The sequence below is a fragment of the Corvus moneduloides genome, chromosome 10 (assembly GCF_009650955.1).
Source record: "Corvus moneduloides isolate bCorMon1 chromosome 10, bCorMon1.pri, whole genome shotgun sequence".
Taxonomy (NCBI): domain Eukaryota; kingdom Metazoa; phylum Chordata; class Aves; order Passeriformes; family Corvidae; genus Corvus; species Corvus moneduloides.
In genome coordinates this window covers 23,037,952-23,060,640 of record NC_045485.1, presented here as the reverse complement: position 1 = coordinate 23,060,640, position 22,689 = coordinate 23,037,952, and the positions used below count along the sequence as shown (strand labels likewise).

The following is a 22,689-nucleotide window of genomic DNA, read 5'->3' as shown; positions in this document are numbered from 1 at the left end:
CTTCCTCCCGGGCCGCCGGCCGTGTGCCCGGCCCGAGCCGAGCCCAGAGCCCGCCCGGCACCGCCCCTCCCGGGCCCGCCCGCCCCGCGGAGCCGCCGCGCCCCGCGGCCGGGCACGCTCGGCAGCCGCGGCCCCGGAGCATCGCAGCGGCCCGAGGCCCGCCCGAGGCTGCCGGGGACGGGCGGGGGGCCCCCGGGAAAAGGGGCTGTGCAGACACACCGGGCGTGGGATGACGGAGCTCCTCCATCGCGCGGCTCGGCCAACAAAAGCATCCACATCTGCAGTGCTGCCTCCTGGCACCCCGTACCCACTGCTGACATCTCTTACCCACTCCTGGCGCCCCGTACCCACTGCTGACCCACTCCTGGCACCCCGTACCCACTGCTGACATCTCTTACCCACTCCTGGCACCCCGTACCCACTGTTGACATCTCTTACCCACTCCTGGCGCCCCATACCCACTCCTGGCACCCTGTGCCCGCACCTGACCCCTGTACCCACACTCAAACCCTTTGCCCACCTCAGGCTGAGTGGTTCTTTGGGGGCTGACCTGGCAGCACAAGACCAGCCCACAAACCACCAGTTTGAAGGAATCACAGAATGGTTTGATTTGGAAGGGACCTTAAAGACCATCTCGTTCTAAATCCCCTGCCATGGACAGGGATACCTTCCACTAGATCAAGTTGCTCCAAGCCCTGTCCGACCCGGCCTTGAGTTTCATATTTAGGGGTTGTAGCAGCAGAAGATGTGCGTGGTGGCAGCTCTTTGCCAGCAGAGAACGAGAACATCAATGTTCAGGTAGGGTTTGCCCTTCTCCACTGAGGCCAGAGGCTGAGGAGGTGAGATGAAGGCTGTAACATGAATCAATTCAAGTCAATTCAAAAGGATCCCAGATTCAAGGTGTTTCTAGGAACTCAGGGATACCTTTATTTTAACAGAAGAAACTGTACTGTTTCACATTTAACACATCACAAAACGATTCCAGAAAGATTATTTGTTTAAGATATGTTTATTTTGTAATTTTGTTTTGGACTGGGAGTTTTTTTGGGGGTTTATTTTTTCCTGTGGGTCAGTAAAAAATTTTGGTTTAACACAGGAATATTTCTTGTACCTAAGACAGGAAAAAAATTTAAATAGATTGTTTTTATCTCAAACTCTATAGACTTAAGCCTTCACACAAATCACTACTTAGTCACAGTCCTATCCTCAGGAAATTAAAATATTTATTTAAATAGCCAGATTCACGTACATTATGAATCTAATGCAGAAAAAAAAAATAAAAGAATGAGCACCAAATTTAACAATGACAATAATTTAAAATGAATTCATAATACAAAAATTCACATAGAAACATAAATAGGGATCGGGAAAGCAGAAATTTCCTTTAAAAATTGACAAGAAAACGTAATAATAATGTTTCTAAGAAGTAAAAGGTCAGCTTTTAGTCTAGCTTTCCTGGAAGTGAAGTACCACCTCACTGATTCTAAAGGTTGCAGAAGAAAGTTTCTGGAATTTGTGAGGAAGTCAGACCCTCTTTAGGGTCTTTAAAGCATCTTTAACCTTTTTAAATAACAACAGCAGATGGATTTTCTGATTTTCACAGTCCGTTGGGTAGACTACAGAAGGGAAGAAAGAAGCTTTGCCAAGAAAGCAGCACAGGGTAAGTTCCTGAGCTCTCCAGATTTTTATACGAAGTTGTACCTTTCTGTATTATTTTGTGCTCACACCTTCTCTTTTACCTTGTGCTCTGCTCCCCTGCCTCCCTTGCTTTGCATACTCCCATTCCCTTGCTTTCCCAGGCTCCTGCCCCTAAAACCCACACCCAGCATCCTGAGTGTAATAATTGGTACCCACCTCTTCCAACAAAACTTACTGTTCCCAAACCTCTGGCAAAACTGGGTCCCACTCCTCTCTCGGCTACTTATAACCTCAAAATAGAGAGAAAAAAGGTTGGATGGGATTTCTCTGAGGTTTCTCATGCTGCCACTGACCCCCCACATGCATTCTCGTGCTTGATCTCTCCCCGTCCTCACAATTTGAAAACTGCTGCTCTGGCTGAACTGAATTGATGGCTCTTTGAGGAATCTGTTGTTTTCCAGGCGCTTAAAAAGAAGTCAGTTGGTTGGAAAAAAACCAACAACAAACCACTGTGGTTTGAGAAAGATCCCTTTGTTTAAAAAAATAGAAAAGAGAGAAACTAAACCCCAGAATGCTTGCAAGACATGTAGGGGCCAGCAGTTTACTTATGTAAACTCACACCCTGAAGCCAAGAAACAGCTGCTGGACTGCCAACTTCCCGGGATAACACAGGGCACCACGGTCTCCTTGGGCCTCCTGGGGTTCCATCAGCTTCTCTGATGTGGCCTCCTCGTCTTTTTTCCACAGGTATGAGATCCCTGCTCTCACATAGCTGTCGTGTCAGGATTTATTTAATGATTTAATCTCCTGAAACTTTCTCCCTGTGGGTGTCGCTGCTAGAGGAAACTATTTAACTGCAAAGGAAATGTAACACTCCTGGGTTACCGATGCCTGTGTAACTGGAAGGAATGGCAAGTTTCAGCTGCATGTTACATTTTACAAAACACAAAATAATGGGTGTGCCTATTTCAGAGCCTTTTGTAAGGAAAGCACTTTGATGTTTAAATGTCAGACAGATGAAGAATAGTAATTATTTTGTCATCGTTCCTGTACTAATCTTTAGTGAGGATAAATGCACTTGTTTAAAAGAAAAACTTAGCCACATTTTTTAAGTGATTACTACCTAAAATTTGTCTACGTTCTGTTCCTGGGACTCCAGGTTCACCAGAATAACCAAACTGCTTTATGAGTTTGTAATTCTGGATTTTCAAGTATATTTAAAAAATGGCTACTGCAAGTCACTCCCCATATGCACAGGGACTCTCTATTTATGTACTGACCATTTGGGTATTGATGATATTATTTTTTAAACCTTTAACCAAGAAGTGATGCAGCATATCACCTCTTAATCCCCTGTCCCAATAAATGTGGTTCTCCTGTCTTTGCAGGCACAATATTTTATACAGACTTTTTTTTAAGATCTAGAGATTAAGTGAAAATAAATACACAATCACTGATATCTTTCCCAGAAACAAGTAATATTGACTCCTGTACTGCAGAACTTGTTCCAAACCTCGGAGAAACGTGGTCCCTGGTTCCAGGTGTGGGAGGAACCTGGCTGAAAAGAATTTTTTAAGAGTGCAGAGAAAGGAGAGAGCAGCGGAAAAGCCAGTGAAAGCTGGCCTGGCTTGGAATTGGAAAATGATGGCCCACATGGGTACTTAAAGGTGACAAAAGGGCCTCAGGTAAGGGTGTGTTTAGACTGTAAATCATTGTTGCAATTAGTCAATGTGAAATAAGGTAGTTGTAGGACTTGTGCAATAATCTGACACAAGTGTCAACATTGAAATGACGTCCCTGTTTTCCAGGCTGTTATTCTGAAATCTTTTCCTCAGGAAAATAGTCCTAATTTCTGTGTACCTCACCAGCAAATCTTTATCCACATAAATAACATCTGTTATCATTTTCTTATGCTTTTTCCTATTCCGTTTTTCTTCCAAATCATAAAAAGTCAATGGACTTTTACAGCTGCTCAATCAGTCATTAAAAAGCCTGAACTGAAAAAAATCCGTTGCATAAAAAAATTTGTAAGATCTAAGAACTCATTTTGGCAGATAATAGAACATTCTAGAAATAGAAAATATATCACTCATTGTTTTCACATTGGGAGCTTACATTCGCAGTGAAACATTGTGCTAAATCAGGTTCCAGGATGCTGAGCCCCGACGACAGAATTCCTTTCCCTTTCAGTAAGCTTGGGTATTAGGGAAAATGATAAATAAAAGAACGGTTAAAGCATTTGGTATAATTAATTTGACTTGGGGCTGGTTCCGCGGAGTCAGCTGTTCGTTTTTCATCTTGACCAGTCGTGTTTTCCGGGCAGCTCCTATTTCCTACGAACCGATTATTCTGAAACTTAGTATAACACATGCACAGTGACATTTTTTTGTTACTTATTAACAGCATTAATGCTTTTGCGGTGACCACAGCGACTTTCGTCTGGTGCCCGGGGTTGGTGTGAAGGGCGGCTGGACACGGGGGACGAGGGGGATAAAGGGGATGAGGAGGATAAAGGGGATGAGGAATATGAAGGGGATGAGGAGGATAAAGGGGATGAGGAATATGAGGGGGATGAGGAGGATAAAGGGGATGAGGAATATGAGGGGCATGAGGAATATGAGGGGGATGAGGGAGGCGCCGCTCCTGTCCCGCCCACTGCATCCGGGTCTCTCGGCGCAGCCGTTGGGAGCGTTCAAACCCCGCGGCAGCCAATCAGCGCGCAGCGTGCCCCTCCCAGCAGCCAATCAGCGCAGAGCTCGTTCCCCTCGCCCACCCAGCAACCTGTGCTCGGTACAGCGGAACGAGCGCTGTGCGTCTGCCCAGGAAACCGCTCACAGCCAATGGGAGCTTGCTCAGTGTGAGTGGCAGCTGCAGTGACCGATCGGAAAGAGGAGAGGGCGAAGGGCAGGGCGGAAAGTGGGCGGGGCATCTCGCTGCGCTGGCGAATGAGAGGGCGGCTTGCAGAGGGGCGGGGGGGCCGGCAGCCAATGAGCGGCGGTGTGGGTGCGGCGGCTCGCTTTTTGAATTGGCGGCGGCCGCTGATGGCGGTGGGCGGTAGCGGCGGTGAGCGGGCACCGGGGCTGGGCGGTGTGCGGGCGGCCCGGAGTGGGGCTGGTGTGTCGGGCCCCTGTGAGGCCTCGGGACCCCTACGCTGCTCCGGGGCTCCTCAGGCCGCCGGCGGTGGTCTTCGGGCAGGGCGGAGCCCCGGGCCCGCCGGCACCTGCCGGCTGGTGAGGCGACAGAGGCTGTGGCGGTCCCTCGTCCTGCCCCGGCCGCCTTCCTGCAGAGGGCTCGGGAATCTTCCTGGGTGGTTCTCGGGAGGGACATGGGAAACGTGGGGGGTGTTTACTGTCCTTTCCTTGCTTTAACAAACGTATTTTGATTTGTGGGTGGTTTGTGTCCTTCAGCCCTCCCACAAGGTTATTTCTGAGTGTGATTCTGTGGGGGCATTAGCTCTGCCTGGAGCCTGTAGTGACGGTGTTCTGACTTTTTCTCTTTATGTGAGGGCAAACTGTTCAGTTCGTGTCTGTGTGTGCTGTCTAGTCTTCTCTGTATCCTCTCACTTTCAGTCCATAAGTTTAGTGACAAGTTTTATGTTATTAACTACTGTATGATTATTAAAACAAGGTATAATTTTAAATACACTCAGGATGGAACCTCATAACTAAATAAATTGTAAAATCCATAACAAAAATCAATGTCCAGGCCAAAGTAGGGGCTTCTTCAAATATATGATGAAGCTCTTTGTAAGTTCATATACATGTTATTTGGTATAACAATAATCACACAGATGTCTCAGACTTCTAAGAAATAATATCTAGGTTTTAAGTTTAATTGTGCCTTCAACTGGAGGGTTTGTTTTCTTCTGAATTTGCATGTAATGTCTTTGTGGTAGTCGTTATTAACAATATGGTTTGAATCTTCCAAGAGTATGCTTCCCTCCACCCTTACTGCAAAAAAAAAAAATAGGTAACTAACAGTTCCAGGTGGTGACATTGTAACAGGTGATTCCCCAAAGACTTTATGGTTGAGGTTACTCTCTCCTCTTGCTCTGTCTTAAGCTGCTCTGAGAAAAATGAGGTGAGTGACTGGGACTTAGGTCTAGGAAGTGCAATTCCATGAAGCTGCACGGCTGTGTGTGAAATTGAAACTAAGGTGGCAAGTCTGGTAACTGAATACGTCTAGAATACATTTGTAGTGTTGACTTATTGCTCATCACTGTATTAGGAACTTGTGTATTATGAAGACTTGAATCCTTTGCACGAGTCCCAGATGTGCTTTCTGGAAGATAAAGTCTTTTCTGTATTGCTGGTATGCCAAAGTGCCCATTGTTTTTTGTCTTCTGACTTACTTTGCTGTGTAATAGGATGGTCATTACACAGCTTGCAGAACAGTATGTGCTGTTCTCTAGGAGTTTTACCACCTCAAGAGTCCTCTTTCAGACAATACTTTAGTGTAGTATTTGAGTAGTTGCTGTTTTAAAGGGGCATTTACAGTCACGAGAACAGCTTCAGTTAAAGTGCTACAAAGGGTTATTGTACAACAGCAGTTCAGCTGCAGTTGTTGCTCTAGGTAACTTCTGATATCACTGTGCAAACACTGAAATCTGCGTGTGATGAATCACAGGAAATGCACCCTGCTTGCCTCATATGAGAGAAAATGTGCTGTGTTGGGCAAGTGTCTCAGAACAAACTTCGTGGTGCAGGATTTGGGTAGGTAGCTCCCAGAATATGAGAGGGTTAAGAATTCTGCCTTTCCAGTAGGTGACAAATCTGATGGGCAGTGAGAGCGTGGATGCATTCTGTTTGAGAAGATAGAAGCCTCTTTATCTGATGATGAAAGGGTACTTCTACTCTATTATAGCTAATGTAGGACAGTAGACCAGACCATACAGATAGACATATGTACCCATATCAACTTTGCAGAGACTCTCAAGCATTTTTAATTTTTCTATGAGTAAGTAGTCCTGGCCCTACTCTCTCATTTTTAACCACAGTATCTCTACCCAGTTCACCTGAAAAATCAGATTTTCGAGATGTTATGCTTACCCTAATTCTTCTGCTAATGTTTCATTTCAACAATGCTAGTTTTAGTCTCAGCTATAGCTTATAATATTTTGTCACTGAAAGAACCAAGTGCTTTTGGTTTGTTGGTGCTTTGTGGTTAAGGTTTTTAAAATGAGCACTAGAGTTTGTGCTTGCCTGTGCTCAGAGCTGAAGTTCCCTCTGTGCAGACGAATTACAGAACCATTTCTGTAACAGCTTTGTTGTCAGTCCTCTCTATCAGTTGTGTTATTCTTGAGGCTCTTTCAGAGCTTCTCTATCAGTGGGAGTGGGAGTTCAGTAAGAGCCTAAATGTTTTGTTTTCTGAAGTCATTCTGACAGCCTTAGTCATAGGACTATTATGAATGAGCTTTTTGCACCTGTGACTTAGTGTGGCCTCTCTACCTTCCAGCTGTTGAAGAAAGAAACAAAGCGTAATCATGGCTGACAACAGTACTCTGGTGTCTGAAACTGGGAGGAGCCTCTTGGCTGATTCTTCTGTTCTTGATTCAAAAATTATAGAAACCTCCAAAGAGAATGTATTCCGTGCAACTATTCTGGATGTTGAAGGTAATGGGGGAAGTTTATTTTAAGACTATTGCTTTTGCAATGACTGATTACTTTGCTGATATTTAGTAGTTTTGAAAAACCAAAAGTGCTTTAAACTGTGGAATTGTACGTAGAGTAGGCAAAAGGGTGTTGATCTGGGATCCTTTCATTAACAAAGGGACTGTCTTAATTTTTAAACTCATCTTGTTATAAAGATTTGGGGTTACAGCCCAAATCAAATGAGTCTTCTGGAGCTGTACAGAAAGCTGTCAGTTGCATTTGATGCGTCTTCTGTGGAATAAATCATTCCAGGTGACATTCTGACACCAGTGTTTAGCAACTACAGCTGCTCTGTTGTGTACAGGTTGATAGATTAATAGGTATCATAAGGTAGACAGGTGGGGGGATTAATAGTCTTGAGCCCAAAATTAATTCAAGAACAAATCTTGAAATTAAGAAACAACCACCAGTGTTTTCCTCCAAGGTAGTAGCCAAAATATACTGGAGGTGTGTTGATGCAAATGACATGGAGGCAACACTTGCTCTTCCTCCTAATATTTTGAAGACTTATTAATACATGGAAAAAAAGAACAAGGCATCTAATTTCAGTTCTGATATTCTTGGTAACTGCTCAGTTTCACCAAGAAAGTAATGAACCTTGTCAGCCAGGAGCACAGAAACTAGAAAAGATCCCAGCTGTTTATTTTCCAGCAAATCCTGGTATCTAATTCTGCTAGAAGCATTAAGCTGACAATTTTTCGGGGTTTGCATTTGCTTGTTGTCTCCCACCCCTGTAATTTATGTTCTTGCTTTGACTGGTCATGAATTGCAGGTTCTTGTTTCACCTCGTATTAAAAAGTTTGGGCTCCAAGTCGATTTGGTATCCCTTAATTAAAGGATGTGGTTCTTGAGGTAACATTTATTTTCAGGATTGTTCCTGATAAGGAATCTTGAAAAGCTACTGTGTGCCTGTATTCTTCTATACATTATTGCTTGATTCAGACATAACATGGATTTTTCTGCTAAAATACAAATATTATCCTTGCTTCTCTCTAAGCAGAAGAAATGCCTCAAATAGAAACAAGAGTGGCTTTGGTTCAGGAAGCAGGGAAACGTGAGGAGCTTCTGAAAGCCTTGGAGGTATGTGAGCCTGAGATAAAACAGTCACTGGAAGGACATGTTACACCTTCAGACTTTGTTACCAATTTGCTTCTATACTAAAGTTGTCCTCTTCCACAGACCATTAAGATAATGGAAGTACCTGTTATAAAGATAAAGGAAAGTAGTCCTGATAAATCAGAAGAAAAACTAATAAAAAGTATTATTCATATGGTATGTCATGCAATTAAGCACATGTAATTGCATGCAGCATGTTACACTTCACTGGGCCTGAAATGTGCACACGCTTTAATTTGGATTAATTGGGCATAATGGTCATAATATATGCTAATGGTTCTGATGGTGTCACAGCTCATCAAAGTACCAGGTTTTTTTACAAACACTTCCTTAAATATGGAGTAATACCTACAGCTCTTACCTAGTGGTGTTTTCTAACAGGGGCATCAAAATATCCGTGGGGACATCCAACTGCATGCTCCTATTCAGTCACACATAAGTTTGTGCTATGAACTGACTTTGTAATTGTCAATGGACTTCTCTTTCAATTGAAAGCTGCATTTAAACTGAAGTGCAAGAAATGCTTTTCCATTTCTTGATGTGAAAAACATAAAAAATAAAGTTTGGAACTCGTAACTGAAATTGGAACAGACCAAATTTTTAGACCCCTTAAAAATATCAAGCAATGAACAAAATCTATTTCTGTTCTTTAGATGTTATGCAGCGTGGAGCTTGATATTGCAAGCTGGATGCTACTTTTCAGTAGCATCCCAAAGTACCCTAAGCTGTTCTGACAGTCTGAAATTTCATTTATCTTTTGAGCTGAGGGGGATTTTTTCTATCTAGCTATTTCTAGTGCTACGTTATCAGTGTGAACTGATACGTAGACTGCTAAAGCAACCAGAATTCTGATTCTTCAAAAGCAGGAATTACTTTAAGATGTTCAGTTTTAAAGCATGCAGCAGTTCATAGCTATTCTTATGCTAGAGAACAGTGCATTCCATTCAGCTTTCACAAATCCTAACTCTCTCTCTGAAATATGAATCATACATTTTTCTAATGGTCCAAAATAAACATCAGTTGAATTTTACACTTGTGCAAGTATGTTGCCTGAATAATTCTTTCCTTTTCACCCCTGTGCATCAAGGAAATTAAAACGCCCTACATAAAGACAGACACGATAGAAGAGCTTGGGGATTCTGATTCCCCAGAATTTGAGACGATCTTCGTTGTACCAGACTTCCAAGCTCCCATCTTTAGCAACCTCTGCAAGGCAGATTGCCGAGTCATCGGGCCTCCAGTCGTGCTGCACTGTGCACAGAGAGGAGAGGTGTGTGCTTCCTGCTCAAATCAGATCAATAGCTCTCTACTGCAGCGAGTTCTAAGAGTTCGCAGTAAAATCTCTCTTGCTTTTCTAATCAGTTATAAACATTCCCAGCAAGAGAATTTTAAGAAAAGCAAGTTTCTAATGCTGTGTTAGAATGTTGCATGTAGTGAGAGAGTGCAGGCAAACAGTGGTAAGGCTACAACTGCTGCTGTAGTTGTGGGAGTTAATCACCAGTTGGGATTATGCCATTAGGAAAGGCAGCATACAAATGATTCTCCAGTAGTCACTTTATATTTCCAAAAGTTGTAGAGCAGATGGATTGGGGAGGAAATAAAAGGAAGGACAGCTACCTGTGGAACTTGGGGATGCTCTAGTTACCTTATCAACAGGGCTGGAGCTAAGGTATAACTGAATATGCAGACCTGGACTAGTGTCTGATGCATTTTTAATACTAGAAATAAGAGTATTGTATTAAAGGTAATGTGAAAAGTTTAATGGGAGCAGTATGCTGTTGACTAATGAGCTTCCTTCTTGTTTTCAGCCTTTACCTTTCTCCTCCCGTCCCCTGTACTGTGCAAGTATGTTGAACTTGGTACTGTGCTTTACTGGATTCAGAAAGAAAGATGAATTAGTAAGACTTTTTTCTTCTTTGGATTGGTAAAACCATTTAAAGTATATTTTAAGATACTTTTCTGTTCTATCACCCATAGGGTTTAACCACGGCTCAAGCTTGTGTGGGGAGAATGAACTGTTTGTTTTGGTTTTTTGCAAGTCCAGAGGCCGTGATATTTGAGGATGTGAACAAAACTTTGTTCAAGTCATTTTATCCGTGTCGTTTTTGGTCACTTTTTTGTTGAGTGACAATAAACTGCTCTAATATAATAGGGTTTAAAGATTTGTAAGTTGAGGCTTCAGATAAGATGATGTTTACCCAGTAGGGTCCTCTTTCTTTGTACAGATGGTAGAATGGCCAAGTAAGTCCTTGTAGCTCTGTTCAGAGCACTTGCAGGCATGTTATCTTGTCGTGATATCATGCTATCAAGACTTTATGCTTTGATACTCTAGCACTTTGCTTTTTCCTTTCAGTGAGGCAGTTGCCATCTAATTGCCCTACTGGACACCTGGGAATGAACAATATGGCTCCATATCTTCATCTGGGAAAAAAAAAAAAAAAATCCCAAACCAAAAGCCTTTGCCCAGTGTTGGGGTTAGTTAGGTTTGATCTGGAATTGACTAAATCAGCAAGGAAAACATACTTCAAATCTAATATGTGTGAAAAGATGAAGTCATTATGCATGATGATCATGAGAGTACTGGTGGCTTGGATAGTCTTCAAACTACACAGCAAAGCTGTATTAAATGTTGAAATAAAAAGAAATTTGAATAGTTATTGTGATGTATCAGCTGTATCTTCTGGAGATGTGAACAAGTTGTTTTAAGAACAGATCAGAGTACTTCTAGACCTTTAATGTAACCTTCTGTGACTTGCTTTGCAAACAGCTTTTGTATGGCACTCGCTCTTCAAAAGATGCTGAAAACTTCATTTTTCAGGTTAAGCTCGTCACCTTGGTTCATCATATGGGTGGAATTATTCGAAGGGACTTTAGCTCAAAAGTTACTCATCTGGTCGCAAACTCAACACATGGAGACAAATTCAGAGTATGTAAGCTTGAGTTGGTGTTTTATGGAAACCTTTGGAATTTGGCTCTTGTAGACTAAGTTTGTTCATTACACTTCAGCTCAGAGGCTGCTGGTTTTTTCTGTACTAACAATACCTGTAATGGTGACTTCATCTCTGTCTGGTGTTGATCTTTGGTATGTTTTTGTCTCTGTGGGACATCTAAACATAAATTTGAAATAGACAAGTACAGTAAATCACAAGATTCAAAATGGTTAAGTATTGATGTAGTTAAGACAGTGGTGAGCAAGTGTTTATGTATCAACATGCCTGCTTTTGTCTATCCAAACAATAAACTTTGAGGTAACTTGCAAAAAACTTTGTCCTTAAATGTTGCATATCTTCTTTTAAAAATTATTTTTTACTTGTTATGGATGAGGATTCAAATCTTCCTTTATGCATAAATAGACATGAGTGTGCTTTTTCTTTTCTGATTCTAAAAGGGAATCATTTGGGACATTTTTGTTCAGTTTAGAAGTAAATAAAATATTACAGGTTTTTGTAGTATTTAACATGAGATAGCAATGTCTATGCCCCTTGAATCTTCCTTGTTTGAATTATTGGTAGGATGTTGCTTTTTTTTCCCTTGCTTTCCCTTGCTTTTTTCCCTTGTCTTTATAATCTTGCAGTTGGAAGAGAGGTCCTACTTTCTGTTCAAACACTTCTTTCTGCCAACTCAAAGGAGAAAATGTAGGAAAACTGTACAATCTCTCTAGCAGTCATGGCAGTTACCTTTCAAATAGTCACTTTCTCTTTGATAAAAGCAGGCTGGGATATTTTTCTTCATACAAAGTATCAAAAGCAGAAAAAAGGTCCCATATTCCACTGGAACAGAGGTTTGATTTTGTGTTTTTGTGAGTGATGAAGGATATCAGACTAACAAAATGGTGCACTTCTGAGGAAATGTCAAAATAGCTATTGATCTGATCTCCTAGTCACTGAATTCATACATTCTAACTCTGGGGAGCTGCAGTTGGATATGACTCTTGAAAGAATATGTTCACTTTTTGCAGTATCTGTCTTGAAAAGTAAAAGGAGGGTTACAATTTTTTCTTGAGGCTAAGAAAGATTTAAATGGAAATATTTGGTACGACTTAAGCTTTTCCTGTTTTGTAGATTGCTGTAAGTCTTGGTATTCCTATCATGAAAGCTGAGTGGATTTATAAGGCATGGGAGAAAAGGAACGAAATGTAGGTGTTTATTTTCCTTCAGCCTTTGCCTTGCATCCTCTTCACCTGAACTGTTGTGAGCTTCTGCTTAAATACTGACCTATCACTGATTTAGTGACCTTTTCATGCATCTTCTTTCTTTCAGTGATTTCTGTGCAGCTGATGACGACTTTAGAAATCAGTTCAAGGTTCCTCCCTTTCAGGATTGCATGTTAAGTTTCCTGGGATTCTCTGATGATGAGAAAGCTAACATGGAAGAAATGACAGAAATGCAAGGTAGTTGTTTATGAAAATCTGTGGGAAGAATGGGGTGGAGTTTATAATAATAGGTGCCACAGAACTGTTAAGTGAGATACTAATTTCTAACAGGAATATTCTTTCTTCTTGCTAATTTGCCTTTTTTTTAATCTAGGAGGACATTATTTACCAGTTGGTGATGAAAGGTGTACACACTTGGTGGTTGAAGAAAGTACAGTAAAAGACCTTCCATTTGAACCTTTAAAAAAACTTTATGTTGTAAAGCAAGAGGTTAGTGCTGAAAATTCTTTCGAGAATGCTGCTATGTGTGTGCCACATGGAAGCATGTGGTTTCTTATGAAAATATATCTTCCATACCAACTGTGTTACTATTATAGATTCTTTTGAATATTTTTAACTTTGGGTGAAGCTCTGTAATGTGTTCTTAATGTGTGTTTTCTTTTTTCTTTTAGTGGTTTTGGGGTAGCATTCAAATGGATGCCAGAGCTGGAGAGTCCATGTATTTATTTGAGAAGGTGTGTTGGACACTTACACAATGCACAGCATATTTTGGTGGTAAAATTAGCATGCAACATAGTGTATGTGGGACCAGAGATCAGATGGCTTAAAGCAGCATTTAAGTTCCACATAATCCATTATAGATTCTATACATAGAATACTAATTTGGAATAGAAACTTTTTTCTGCTTCCCAGAGGTTTTACTTTTAGTCAAACAAAATACTACTGTTGTTTCCATTTTAAAAAGGGAAAAAGAAGCTTCACCCTTTTTGCCTCGGCTTTTCTAGGATGTTTCCTTCTGTGTTGTGTGTGATCTCTGCAATTGAATTATCTCTTTGCACTGAGCTGGACACAGAGGATAAACCCACTAAAGGAAGTTTTCTTTCCCTACAGTCAGAGAGTCCTGACTTCAAGAAGTCTGTGTCGCTGCTTTCCCTGAGCACTCCCAACAGCAACCGCAAACGGCGCCGCTTGAAAGAGACTCTGGCCCAGCTGACCAGGGAAACAGACGTGTCCCCATTCCCTCCTCGGAAACGCCCCTCAGCTGAACACTCCCTCTCTATTGGGTCCTTGCTGGATATTTCCAACACTCCAGAGTCAAGCACTGCCAATGGAGGTAGAGCTAAAACCTTCCATTCAGCCACACTTACAATGTTTAACAGCTCTTGCATGCAAGTGGAAATGGTGGTGGTAGGGAAGTCTTACAGGTTCTGCTACAGATTTGTAAGGTAATTCCAGGCTTTTTGAAGTGTGGAGGAAAAAATTGGAGTGAAGAGTTCAGACACAGGCCAAGCTGCCTCTTGTCATCACCGTGAGCATGTTCATATCTGAAGGAAAAGATATGGAGGTGATAAATAGGAATTACAGTTGGATGTTACTCCAAAATGCTTCAAATACTCTGCTGGAAGTCTGTAGCAAATTAGCAGCATAGTAAACAGTAAATCATCTAAAATATTCTCCATAGGATACTTGGAGAAAGGAGGACAAAGATTCTTATCTAAAGGAGTTAAAGGGAAAATTCCTGCAGAGCCCACTCCTAGGTATTTGAAATGTTCTGTTGAGGCAACACTGTTTGTGCCAGAAAACTGTCATGTCTAAAACTTCACAAGAATATAAATCATCAACTAGTTTTGATTGAATGGACAGAGCTTTAAATATCTCTGCACATGCTTCTTGTGGAAGAGAAGAACTAAAATTTTGAGTTAGTCAAAAGGTAATACCCAAGTGTTTGTAAAAGGCCCGGTTCCATCATATAAAGGAGGTATCTGGAGCTGCTGCTACTTTAAAAAGGTAAACTCAAATCACATGAGAGCTCTCAATGAGGCACAACCTGCAAGTGATAATTCAGAAGGAATTCAGGAAAGATCAGCTTTCTTAGATGATGCTAGTGCTCTTGTTATCCCAGTAGGGAATTTTCTTCTAATCCAACAGCAGTGGTCAGTTGCAGAATATGCTATTTTGGAAACAACAGATAAGGTACTTATTTCATTGTTAACTATGACAGTAATGAGCTTTGATATCAAAAAAAACGTCGGTATAGGTCTCTGAGATCCAATACATGAGCAAGTATTTCAAAGTCATGAACTGTTCCAGGTCCACCTTGGCTTTAGCTTTAAGAGAAATGAATTTCTTGTGTCTTTTTCCTTCCCCCTATAGGATGAAGTGTCAGTGTTGTGTGCAATGGCTGATTTTAGTAAATGGTTTTGAGCTACACACCTAATGCAAGGGTGGTAGGCAGCTGAGAGTGGTTTACGTGGCAAAGTTGAAAGTAGAAAAGCACTTTTGTACGTAGTGTATAAATAAGTAATGCTCAGCCCCTAATCCTTGCTCCCTGCTGAACAAGGTACTAATAATAGGGTCAAGTTGTTGACCTGCCCATAAATGGCGTATTAGTTTCAGTCTAATTTGAGGAATAATTTATTACTGTTGTTCTATGAGTAGGCTGTAATAAAGAGAGCTTCTAGAAAGAGCCCTGGTAACTAGAATATAGCCTTTAAAAAAAGCCCCAAACTTATCTTCATTTAAAAATTCTGAAGGTGTTGGTGTTGTTTTTTTTTGTTTTTTTTTTTTTTTTTTTTTTTTGTGTTTTTTTTTTTTTTTTTTTTTTTTTTTTTGTTTTATTTTATTTGAGGGTAAGGTTTTTTTTGGGGGACTCTATTGTAATAAAGCTCTATTTTCTTTTGGGAATATCTCTTCATCAGAAACACCAAAATCCTGTGCAAGGCCTTCCAAAAATTCAACTCCTCTTCCTCTCAAGCAGTCTGCAAGATGGCAGGTTGCAAAGGAATTGTATCAGACAGAAAGTAACTATGTTGATATTCTGACAACAATAATTCAGGTAAGATGGTTTTAAAGCCAGTCCAGGTCAAATGTAGTAAGATATCCAGTGTTTACATCAATTACTATTTTCAACCTGTGACTTTCAGGCTTTTGAGGGCTTGGGTGCATCAAAGCTTCATAGGAAGATGACAATATAAGCAGTCTCATGTAATTTTACTGAGATATAAAAATACTCAGTTTCAGGTTGGAAAATACAATTTCTAATCTGGGATCTGCAGTGGTATTGCAATATATATGGAAATTGGAAGTGTCAGGAAAAGATCTTCATGACTAATATTTTAGATATTAGTGAATACAGAGAGAGGACAGAGAGAAAAATCTGGTTTTTAAATTATTCCAAGAAGAGCAGAATAGCAAACAACTTACAAGAAAAGCTTAATTTCTTGGAAGTTTATTTCCAGTGTAGCTGATTATCTACTTTAAAAAATGAGCCAAGATGTGTGTGAGTAGAAAAGGAGATGAGAGGGGGTTATGCTGTAGTGATGTATCAAACTAAGTGTTTGTATCTTCAAACCACTCTCCATAACCCACTCTTGCTGAATGGAGGCATCTCAAGATTGTGACTACAGGAAATTATGATCTAGAAGGAAAACACAGTTGCTTTCATAACTGTTTCTAACACAGTGTTTGGCAGTTGGGAGGGCATTAACTTTTTTTCCTCTTAATTCATCAGTTATTTCAAGTTCCATTGGAGAAGGAAGGACAACTTGGGGGACCAATCCTTGCTCAGGAAGAGATCAAGACCATATTTGGCAGCATTCCAGATATTCTTGATGTGCACACTAAAATCAAGGCAAGCTGCACCTTCTTCTCTGCAGGGGAAGCTTTCACAGAGACTGAATCTTTTCTGCATGTTTTCAGTTGCTGGATAGGTGTAGACTCTTCCTGGTGTTGATACATACTCTTCCAAATAGAGGCATCTGCCTTTTCCTGGCAGCATTTCACAGTAGGCTTTTAAAATAGAGAGACTTGCAGGCTGCCTGCAACTTGGGGATTTGTTTGTACAGTTCTTGTTGTTGTTTTTTTCCAATCAATGGGGTCCAGTCTGGTTAATCACACCAGAGATTGATGTGTGCCCACTGAGACTGAGGTGAAAGTACAGCTGGGTTTCTGTGTGTCAAATTGGAGTCACCTGCAGCATGCAGTGCAGTGAGAGTTGGTTTGATGCAGTTGTTGTGTTCTCCTTCATCTTTGGTGTTATAAAGATATGAGCAGTGGCAGCAACAAACCAATATTAGTGATTAATCCTTCTCACTTAACGTGAATCCTGAACCTTCAGCTGTGCCCTTCTGTCCCTCTTACTAACTGATGGTGAATGAGCTTGATCCTTATCAAGCTGATACAGGCTTAAGAGGCTTGGTCTCACTTTCCTTGACACCCTGGTGTAGCAAGTGAGAGGAATCTGTCCTAGTTCTATTTCAATCCTATCTTACAGACTTAAGTCCTAGATTAGTTGTGCACTCTTAACTAGAATTGGATCAACTGTCCTCTGTGTATCCTTTTCAATATCCCTTTGGGATGCGTTGTGTAGTGTGCTGGATGCAGCAGTGTCATCTTGTTGCAGAGTTGGCTAGTCCTGATGTGCTGCCAGGCTCTACTTGCATTGATATACAACCATGTATACACATTCAGTAAGCCAGAGATCTTTTGTTTTGAGCCCTCAGCAGACTGGAGGGGCTGAATGTGAAATTGTACAGCTTTTAGGATTGTCTGTTTTGTCAGCATGAAAACACACCTAATGATGTGTGTTTGGCAAAATACTGATCCCATTTAATGGCTTTCTGCAGTTTATGCTCAGTTTATTTTCTCTCCCCATCCCTACATGTATTCTAGGAAGACCTGGAAGATCTTATGATAAATTGGACTGAAAGCAAAAGTATTGGTGATATCATTCTTAAATATGTAAGTTCCTGTTTCTTTTTTTATGCTTGTGACTATTATCTTGCCTTAAAAACAATCCACTTCTAGGAGCTAGCAAACACAAGCAAGGGACTGCTGAGAAAATTCCAACTTGTATCATTGTATATTTTATTTAGACTTTCCAGTTGAGTTAGGTGATGCACTCCATGTCGAGTGTCTGTCCACTGGTGTGAGGGACTAAAACTACAAATAGCTACAGTTTGAGAGCTGTAATTTGTGACACTACAGGCACACTTTTTACTCAGACATTAAAAGCCACTTCCTGGGCCCTTAGCCATCTGCTGCTTCTGATCAGTAGTAAAGAACTAGGAAAATAACTTTTCACAGAAACTTCTTATGGCCTTTCTCTAGGACTTGAAATGTGTAAGTGAATAGGAGTCCTGTATAGAACAGGAAAGCTAGGTCTGGGACTGCAATGGATTTGAACATAAATAGGCTGCTAGGTATCTTGTGCTTTTGCTGACATGATGATTTTGGGACAAATAGTGCTTGTCATTCAAAAGTTTTCAATCTTTGTTGCTTCTGGTGGTTCAAAAGGTCATTGCAGTTACTGGAGAAAATATCTGTCTGAAATTTCCAAAATTCTCACCAAAAGCCTCTTGCTAGGTGAGAACCTGCCTCCCAGTTGAGCTGCTCAGCAGCTCCTAAGATTGTCACATATTTGCTTGATGCTGGTGAGAGCAGCCTGCGTGTAATCAGCAGCATCAGTCTGGGGCATCTGGCATGCAAAAATATCTTAACTTGTTCTGAGAAACACGTATGGGTTTACAACACATTTTTTATTATTCTTTATTGCAATGTGCCTTTGAGCAGCTTTGTATGGCTCAGGGCATATGAACATATGTACAATGATACATAATATGTAAAGCAGAGCCCTAACAGTTGTTTCCTTCAGTCAAAAGACTTGTTGAAAACATACCCTCCGTTTGTGAATTTCTTTGAAATGAGCAAGGAGGCGATTACAAGATGTGAAAAGCAGAAGCCAAGGTTTCATGCCTTCCTAAAGGTAAGTGTCTGCAGAACTGAGTCTGAGTAGAACATGGAGACTGTTACCATGTACTACTGAATGCAGTGGATGGAAGAATGTGAAATTTTGAAAGCTTGAAGGAAAGTGAACATCTCTTGGTGAGACAGAAATAAGAAGGATTTCAACTTCAATCCCTCAAGCTCCTCATACAACCCTTTCATAAAAGGTCTGAGTTCCTCCTCTGTTAAACAGCTTTCAAGGTGGTTTGATTATAAGCATTTGTTGCTGGAAAAAGTTCCTCCCAAATACATGTCTTCTCTTTTCTGTAAAGATAACTGGAGCTGCTGCTTTGACTGGTCCCCTCCCAGTATTTGTGAAACTCATATTTCCGAAGTAGCTTTAAACTTTCTTTGGGCAGCTGTGAAGCTCCAGGGAGGTAGAATTTCTCAATGTTCTTGTGACTAATGAATAGGAGCCTAGCAGTGGAGATCTAACAGGAAGACGATCTTCAAAGAAAGTTATCTGAAGATGAGTCTTAAGACTCCTGAACTCTTCAGATATGTGTGTACTGTTAATAACGCGGTGTAGCTTTAACTCCTCTTCTATATCCAAATAGTCAAGTAATCACAGTGACAGATTTAAGCTCGTTTTTTCTGAGGGACTAGAAATTACATCCAAGTATTGATATCTAAAAGATGGGGAAGAAATAAGAGAACAGGCTGTCCCCTGTCCCAGTCCACATTAGTAGCTGAAACAAGGGCTGAGGCATTGATATGGACACTCTAAAACTAGACATTCTGAGAACATCAACCATTGTGCAGTTTTGAATATAATGTAGTTTTTAACATGCTCTGTTAACAACTGTGGTAAACAATTCTCACACTTGTATAGCAATGCTAATTCCAAGGAAGGCAGTTTTTCTCTGATCTTGTGCTTTTCTTGTGTATGTGTGTAAGAAAAAAGTAGACTTAATTTCCTTTTTCCCAGATAAATCAAGCTAAACCTGAATGTGGCCGCCAAAGCCTAGCTGAGCTCCTTATCCGTCCTGTTCAAAGGCTGCCCAGTGTTGCCCTCCTACTAAATGGTAACCCAGTGATACAATTGTTATTAGTTTGTCTGTGAAGGTGTTAAAAACACAAGATAACATCTACTTTTTGTCGTCATTATCAATGGCTTTTCTCATCTGAAACAAGCCTGATGATGTGAGTTAACCATGGTTACTGGCAGTCAGTGGGACCCACTACTGAAGAAGGAATACTTCTGACTAAATTCCACTTGTTCATACATTTGTATGCAGGATACAGATAGAGGAACAGTTTGCACTGACAATTCTGTCTCTTCAAACAAGAATATAATTGAGATTCAAATGAAACTGACATAAACTAAAGAGCCATTCATAATGACAAGGCTTATAGTTTCATGTATTCCACCTGGTATCAACCACTTTATTTTGTTAATAAAAATAATAAATCCACATCATCACCCTTTGTTTCAGGTAGAAAAAGAATTCTATGCTTGTCTCTGCACTTCAATTTAATTTTTTAAAATAGTTTAGGGGTTTGGTTTTTATATCGTATGTGGGTTTTTTTCTTAATGAGATGCCTGGACAACTTCTGTTCAGCCTAGTCCTTTAACAGTGCTATTTGGACTCCAGAATACATCTGATTTCTTCAGTTGGCTTATCTTAACTCAGTTTCAACTTGAGTTTTTCATATTTCTTTTCAGACACTTGTAATATGTGTGGAGTTTTTATTTCTGTAATTTTTTCTCTAATTGTAGATATTAAGAAACATACAGCTGAAGAGAACCCAGATAAAATAACTCTAGAGAGAGCTATTGAATCATTAAAGGAGGTGATGACGTAAGTCATGTTCATTCTATGGAACAGACTGTTGAACATAATGCATTTTGATCCCTCTGTTCCTTCTAAGTTGCTGTCAGTGTTTTGTTGCCACAAGTAACAGTAAGTAAACATAACTGTATGTGTTCTTCAGCCTCCCTTTGGCTGCTGTTGTGACGTTGGTGTTCTGTGCCAGAGCTCTGAAGGAGTCTGATGTGGTTATCCAGCATTTGTACCTGAACCTCTGCTGACTCCCTGCCTCAGCAGGGGCTCTCTTCAGTCCTCTGTTCTTACTTCTGTCTCTTCTGTCTGGGATGGAAGAGATGGGTTTTGTCTTTAAATCTTACTTCTGTGCATATATCCACTGAAAGGACAGACTTTTGGTAGGAGATTAGTCTCTTCTGGTCCTCTATTAGCTCTTCTTGGCACTGTTCCATGAGTTAATTAGTTGAAAGCTGAAGTTGTTTAGATTGTCTCACCTCTTTTGAAGTGTAGCGTACGTACGTCTCCACCAACAAGAACTCCTGCATTAATTGGGTAAATGTTTGTCCAGTTTTAACAACAACTTTTAAATTGTAATTGTTCTTGCATCTGTTGCTTGGTGAGCTGCAGTCCTGATTTGGGGGGACAGAACACAGGCTGTAAAGATCTGCGTTGTGTCAGTCTGTAGTTCAAAATCTTGCAGGGCAGAGGAGGGGAATATTAACTGATTGGTGTGTCAAGTGCTGGTAACATGATAAAGAATAGTGTTCTAGGGCTGAAGTTTCCTATGTGATTTTCATGTTTTGTTAGGCAAATGTGGCAAGTGCTGCTGTATAAATTCTATCCCTGAATGTTTAGCTTTATTATTTTTGTATGTCTTAAATGCAGTGCATCCATTTACTGTTGCTTGGTGTTGAAGATTAATATAATATGTTTTTCTCAGACACATTAATGAAGACAAAAGAAAAACAGAGGCACAAAGGCAGTTCTTTGATGTTGTCTATGAAGTGGATGGATGTCCAGTAAGTAATTCCTCCAAAGCTGCAGATCTGTTAAATGACTGCAGTAGTTTGTTCCCTTTGCAAAAGTGTGTGAGGTTACAATGCAGTGGTGCTGGTTTAAACAGATTGCCAGTGTTAAGCTGTAAGCAAGCAGTCATCCAGCCCTAGAACTAAATGCTTAATGAGCTTTTTGCTTCTGTCATTTAGGCCAATCTCCTGTCCTCTCACCGGAGCTTAGTTCAGCGCCTGGAAACTGTAGCACTTGGTGATGACATCTGTGACAGGGGAGAGCAGGTCACGCTCTTTCTGTTCAATGACTGCCTAGAGGTAAGGTGACCATACCAGTACATCTCATGAAATGAATTGTAAGAGGCTTCACACTACACATGAACATACATAAGTAAAATTTAAGAACTTTTGAGGCAGAATTCTAAGTCACAGATTGCTGATAGGTCAACATGTGCTGATGTTTCCTTTCCATTAACTGCTGTATAAGCCAACATAGTCATGTCTGCATGGCTGAGAGGTGTTAATGTAGCCTTTAATGTCTTGCAGCCAGAGTAAAAACATAAAAGCAGCTTAATATATTAGCTAGATCTGTATATTCTTAGGCTACCAAAAGAAAAAAATCACAATAAATGCCTTAGACTAAAAATGCGTTAGGAAGAACTAGAGTGGAAAAATCTAACTGGATTTTGGAGACTAATGTGGGAAAATGGAATTTATGAGGGACACTTCCATAAAGTACTTGTTGCTATCCGCAGCAGTGAAGAACATTGTCTTCATGGAAGACCAGCTGTAAAATAATTCAAAATTAGTGTTGTCCTAAGCAGCACTTAGAGACAAAAGGCTGTTGTTGTGACCAGTGATGAACTCTTCCCAGGAGTACAGTTGACTCAGTTTCATCACTTCTTGTAAAGGAAGAAAAGGAGAATAAAACCACTTTTAATAAAGCTTCTTGGCTTGTCTCTTGGACAAGAGACAGACAACTGAAGATGCATTACTTTAACACAAGTATCTTAAGTGTTTTTTGTGCAAAGCCTGCTCAATGGCTGAATACAAAAGCAACAGCAAGTGATATTTCTAGTACATAACACACCACACCTTAAATTGGTTCGTGCATGTAGATTTTGTCTTTTCTGTTTAAATCTAGACTACCTTGTGATAGATTTCAAAGGGCCCTTGTTTGTCATGCAGGGTAGAATTGAGGTCTGTAACGCAAAATTACTTTCTCTCTAGGTATGTTTAAAAAATTTATTGTATTTTTCAGCTGAGTGTTTTGATGCCAAGTAACAAATATTGCTGGGCCACTTGAACTGTAGGCAGTGAATAGTGAGATAAGTGAATTCCTTTAAGATTTATGT

The 22,689-nt window shown here is 40.6% G+C and overlaps 1 protein-coding gene across 5 annotated transcripts in view; it reads left to right on the top strand.

Moving 5' to 3' along the window:
- Positions 1-208: 208 nt before the first annotated feature.
- The window catches only part of ECT2 (epithelial cell transforming 2), a 31,348-nt gene continuing 8,867 nt past the window's right edge, over positions 209-22,689 (top strand). The window contains exons 1-21 of one of the 5 annotated variants that reach the window (XM_032120076.1): positions 209-2,385; positions 3,108-3,323; positions 7,093-7,250; positions 8,287-8,369; positions 8,469-8,561; positions 9,493-9,675; positions 10,214-10,303; positions 11,224-11,331; positions 12,467-12,540; positions 12,665-12,795; positions 12,932-13,047; positions 13,230-13,292; positions 13,669-13,891; positions 15,477-15,613; positions 16,289-16,408; positions 17,449-17,517; positions 18,431-18,541; positions 19,490-19,586; positions 20,282-20,363; positions 21,268-21,346; positions 21,533-21,652. In XM_032120076.1, coding sequence (XP_031975967.1) covers positions 7,121-7,250; positions 8,287-8,369; positions 8,469-8,561; positions 9,493-9,675; positions 10,214-10,303; positions 11,224-11,331; positions 12,467-12,540; positions 12,665-12,795; positions 12,932-13,047; positions 13,230-13,292; positions 13,669-13,891; positions 15,477-15,613; positions 16,289-16,408; positions 17,449-17,517; positions 18,431-18,541; positions 19,490-19,586; positions 20,282-20,363; positions 21,268-21,346; positions 21,533-21,652 — 2,109 coding nt within the window. In that variant the 5' untranslated portion in view covers positions 209-2,385; positions 3,108-3,323; positions 7,093-7,120. Of the gene's footprint in view, positions 2,386-3,107; positions 3,324-4,616; positions 4,702-7,092; positions 7,251-8,286; positions 8,370-8,468; positions 8,562-9,492; positions 9,676-10,213; positions 10,304-11,223; positions 11,332-12,466; positions 12,541-12,664; positions 12,796-12,931; positions 13,048-13,229; positions 13,293-13,668; positions 13,892-15,476; positions 15,614-16,288; positions 16,409-17,448; positions 17,518-18,430; positions 18,542-19,489; positions 19,587-20,281; positions 20,364-21,267; positions 21,347-21,532; positions 21,653-22,689 lie in introns of those variants that run through there. The other 4 variants (XM_032120077.1, XM_032120075.1, XM_032120079.1 and 1 more) reach the window with 4 other exon arrangements.